Source organism: Ricinus communis, chromosome 6 (genome assembly GCF_019578655.1).
Source record: "Ricinus communis isolate WT05 ecotype wild-type chromosome 6, ASM1957865v1, whole genome shotgun sequence".
Lineage (NCBI taxonomy): Eukaryota > Viridiplantae > Streptophyta > Magnoliopsida > Malpighiales > Euphorbiaceae > Ricinus > Ricinus communis.
In genome coordinates, this window is record NC_063261.1 from 19,451,179 (window position 1) to 19,456,008 (window position 4,830).

At 33.8% G+C, this 4,830-nt stretch overlaps 1 protein-coding gene across 1 annotated transcript; it reads right to left on the reverse strand.

Moving 5' to 3' along the window:
* Window positions 1–1,024: 1,024 nt before the first annotated feature.
* LOC8262289 (endo-1,4-beta-xylanase 5-like) lies at window positions 1,025–4,830 on the reverse strand. The gene is made up of 8 exons (XM_015727386.3): window positions 4,490–4,830; window positions 3,849–3,927; window positions 3,461–3,507; window positions 3,130–3,352; window positions 2,851–3,017; window positions 2,643–2,741; window positions 1,732–2,523; window positions 1,025–1,539 (listed from the first exon to the last, which is right to left on the reverse strand). Exons 2-8 carry the CDS (start codon window positions 3,922–3,924, stop codon window positions 1,192–1,194), a joined length of 1,752 nt encoding a protein of 583 aa, XP_015582872.2. The 5' UTR covers window positions 3,925–3,927; window positions 4,490–4,830; the 3' UTR covers window positions 1,025–1,191.

The window sequence follows — 4,830 nt, forward strand, 5'->3', positions numbered from 1 at the left end:
GTGTTTTACAATTTATAAATCTTTTAACTACTTTATATGTATCACTCATCCAATTATTAGAAAAATATGTTAGAAATATAGCAAGAATGTTTTTTTTTTTAATTTCCCTTGTATTTTGAGGAAGTGTTACTAAAATATACCAGGAAAGAGGAGAAGAACTAATTAAAAGAAGAAGATACTTGCTTTGAAGTGTCCAAATTGGATATTCGATCTTAGCCCTTCAAGATTCATAGAATAATCTGTGTCTAATAAGATGAAGCAGTTGATTTAATTAGGATTGCTCAAAATCATGTTTCCGTGATAGCCTATAGTGTCAGCATCAGTATTGCCTTGTAACTATGACTTTTCTTGATTGATTGTATTAATAATCATTGAGAAGTGTCCTGACGTATCAATAGTTAACAAACAAAGAAAGTCAAAAAGAATGCAACAATGTTAAATAGATTGGAAACAATGACACGAAGTGGTGTGAATGATGTTTATAATGAATTAAGTATTGAATTGGCTAAAATAATGAGCTGAGTCTTGTCAAAGATCCATTAATTAATTGCTAGCCCCACAGCACAATTCACATATCCTGTCAAGTGGAGAAAGTTTCTTCACTGTAACACATTACGTACAGGTCTGTCTACCATTTAGTCAACATATGTTATGCTAAACACGAGTACAAATTGTTTGTTAACGTGGTCAGGTAAATATAAGGGAAACCATAAAATTAAACCTGGAAAATTCAAATACTCGATTATAGTTTCACAATAAAGAACATTAATAATAGTAAAAATTACAGATAGTCATAAATATTTTATGTACCTGATTTTGTAGGGATATATTGTGGTTAAGATTTGTTTGTAATATCTTTTATTTTTGGGTATTTAAGTAACAAAGATGATTCGTATTAGCTGTGCAGTTAACAAGAGAGAATAGAAGCAAAGGGTTAACTCACAGGTCTGTTTTACTCTTCTTTTATTTGCATAATTTTGTTCCAAAATGCAAGTGATCTTCCTGTTGATGTTGTTTTTATTTATCGAAAGTGTTTGAGAAGAGAAAAAGTCTATAAAATTTTTGTTCAGCTTTTTAAAGTTCCCAAGAATCGAGAAGAAAATTATGCTATTGTGATATTGCTTTTTGAAGGGCTACTAAATGATTGTAAAGGAAATTTCAATTCTATATATCTTTGAGAATCAAAGATACTTAGTCGATGATATTTAGATTTATAGTTTCTTGAAATTTTTCTTCTTCCACCTTGTAGCTTAAAGTAGTTGAGAAATTGCTCCTTGGATGTTTAACTGTTAATTCATAATCCCCATGGAATAATGAAACTTCTGCAAATCCTTTGCTATCAGTAACCAGTTCCAAATTCCCCGTTTTCCATTCTTCAATCAGCTTATCAACAACGTCTCCAGCTGGAGTGTTCTTGAAATCTTCGTCCCCTAGAGTTGTAACGTTGAATCCAGCTATTCTTGGGCCTCCAAAAATGATGATCCCTTTAACAGCAGGATGAGAGTAGCCTTCCCTCAGTATCTGCTCAAAGTAGTTTGCCTGCACAGAAACAAATCTTAAGATTAGCAATTACATTGGTCCAATCCGCGCAGGATCATATTTCATCTCTTTTTTTTTTTCTTTTAATTTAAACATGAAACCCGACAGTTCTATAGACGACTCTAATATCACCGAGTAAAATCTCAATTTATTTATATTTCATATTTAGTAGCTCGAAAGAGTACACATCACCTGATTGTGGCCTTCGTCAACATCTACTTCTGTAAGCCATATAGGCAATTTTGTCGATCCAAGAATGTCTAAAGCAGATCTCATATAAACAAGATTTGGCTGGCCAGAAGTAAAATGGCCCTGCAGTCCTATTCCCACTAGCATGTCTTTGTTACTTGGATATGAAAGAATCTCTTCAAGTTTCTTTATGTATTGAACTGGATTTGCTGCCTCATCTTCACTACATTCAATGGTATTATACTCATTCATGAACATTCTTGTATGTGGATCAAAATGGTAAGTTCTTGCATGAAATTCTGCAGAAGCATTTTCGCCAAGGTTTTGCTCATAAAACCTGAAATGAAGATTCTCATTCATTACATCCCATGCAATTAGCTGCCCCGAGTATCTTCGCGCAACTGAGTTTACTCTTTTCATTGCTGCTCTTCTCAATTTCTTGGGAGGAAGTTTTTGCACCCACCGAGGCTGGTGCTCTGGATTATCCCACAAGATGTTATGACCTCTAACCGAAATACCATTCTCCTTAGCGAATCTAAGCATTGCATCCGCGACTGTGTAATTCTCTAGTCCTTTGATTGCTTCTATACTGTACCATTTCATTTCATTAGTGAAGGTTGTGAACTTAAATCTTGAAGAAAACCATTTCCTGTAAGCTTCGCTGGTAAGAATATAGTGGTTCATGCCACATCCAAATGGGAAGTGTGGCCTAGTTTGCTTGATAGAGACTACAGCACCTTCGAAGACTGTCTGATTAGCATAAGTTGCCTGCAACTTCACCTTGGTTTTGCGTACCTACAGCATTCCAATTTGAGTTAATCCTGACGGTCCTGAATGCAACTCTTGGTCCATTAAGCATGCACATACAAATGTAATGAACATAAATAGCATGATAAATTTTGCATTTTATTCACCTTTTCAATGATTTTATCTTGGTGGGATCTCCATTCCTCCATCGTGAATGGTTGCAATGAGACATTATCGATCCATATATCCACTATTGTATTCTTGCACTGCATTGAGAGAAGAAACACATCCGTTCAGTTGTTATGCTGCCTAATTTTAGTAAAATGTAGACATCAAATGTTGGTTCAAATAAGTAGATTTCATAGTGTATCTAACCTCAAAAAGAATTTCTACAAGGCCTGAAACATTAGCAACCATGCCGCCTTTTAGCAGAGACCAACATCCGTGCTTAGCTATGATATAACCACCATGTATCCATTCACTATTAACAGCTCTGAACACAGTGGCTACAGTTTCACTTCCTTCACTGATTTGAACCCAAGCTGAAAAGTTCAGTTCAGACATCAGGCTAAACTAAGAAAGACCGGAATCAGTTTAGAAAACAATAGTACATTATATTACTTGTATACTTTGACAGATTTAGGAAAATTTTACCAGAAAAACTATAGAGCTTTCCTTTCTCCAACTGAACTTTCTGCGAGATGCTGTCTAACGGTCCTGATCTATTGTATGCCACAGCGAAATTGTTTCCATCCTCTGATATCCCTCTTTTCATTTCCCCTTTTCCAAAAACTTTCCATCCTTCAATGCTATTCCTAAATTCTGGATTAACTATTATGCCTCCGCCATAAGGAGGTCTGCGCGGCTTCACCAAACACTGCTTGATAAAAAATTTAAGTCAAAAATGTCATTATGTAAATGTTTCTTAAAGATTCTGAAACACTAAAATAGATTCTTTTCTGAGAGCTGAGAGATTTATACTTTCCTTTCTTGTTGCAGAATAATCATAGGAGAAAGACTGAGTTCCAGGCACTATACAAGAATACAGTACTGTACATTAGTAATTGAGGAAAATAGTTTAAAATTTACATGATTAATAAGCATTGCTTTTAAAATTATTTTTAGCTCACGGGTACTGGAGTCATATTCAGAATGCCGGATAAGCGATAATAAATTTAAACCTTGGGTTAGTGTACATTTCCAGAAAATGAGAATGCTTGTCAAGAAGTTACCCTTTCTAAATGCTAATTCAAAGAGCAATTGGAGACTAGTATTTTAGCTTTTTGGGGTTCTTAAGCATGGAAACAGACAGAGGGAGAAGGGTTATCTCCCGTTGCAGACTCAGGCATTTGGTTTGAGAAAGAGGGCACTACCTGAATATAACAAAATGCAGGAAATTATGAATATACAAGTCTTCATCTTCTCCCGACATAACAAGCTAGCTAGCATTCCCTGTAAGTAAAGCAATATCAGTACAAATGCTGAAAAAATAGATTAATTGATATCAGTATTAGAAATACTAAAACAATTATTATGAGCCCATCAAATAACATATCCAATATGTCAACAAAAAAAAAATCCTCTCCCCTTTTTTTCTGTAGAATTCAATTTACATATGCATGGAAAAACATTGATAAACAAAATTAATGTCCAAGAAAGTATAACTATCTCATATACTGATATTTACCAAGTTAAAAAGCTCTTTGAAAGTTACAAAATTCGACAGTATCAATGAAAATTATTTGAAAGGGTACACCAGCCAAAACTTCAGGTGATGAATATTTCTAAGAATCATTACAAATTAATCAACACTTCATTCACTTATAAAACAACAAATTCTCTGTTAAAAAAGTTTACTTCTCTTAGTGTATAAAATGATTAAAGTGTTGAATTTTAAACCTCTATATATTAGACCAAATTTATATTTAGAAATCTACTTGGGCGATGATAGCACTACTTGATGTATAATTTTTAAGTAACTATTCAATGGAAGTAGAAAGATAGGCTTGCATACGTTTTAGCTACAGAGAGAAATTCAATGGAGAATACACTGCTAAAAATTAATCAGGAAGAACAAAGGGCTTTTATTTAGGGAACCATATATTGTATAATAATATGATTGAGTTTCCTTTTGTGCTTCCTTCAAATTTAGGCACTGGATCTTTCATTTTTTTGCATACTTGGCAACTCCAAGAAATACCCTTGTATGACATTTTCTTGTTCTGACAGGTCAAGCAACAAAAAGAAAATAAATTATTTCTCTCTATGTTTGGGAGGAGGATTACCATTTATGAAGTTTGAATTGCTGAATTCTTTTTTTTTTTCTTTTTCTTTTTTTAATACAAAGGATGACCA

Bases quoted from the DNA above. Each gene is read 5' to 3' on its own strand.
- LOC8262289 (XM_015727386.3), bottom strand. From the start codon at position 3,924: ATGCTAGCTAGCTTGTTATGTCGGGAGAAGATGAAGACTTGTATATTC. The intron at 3,508-3,848 runs GTAGTGCCCTCT...ATTCTTGTATAG, and splicing joins CTGCATTTTGTTATATTCAG to TGCCTGGAACTCAGTCTTTC. The intron at 1,540-1,731 runs GTGATGTGTACT...GTTTCTGTGCAG, and splicing joins TTGACGAAGGCCACAATCAG to GCAAACTACTTTGAGCAGAT.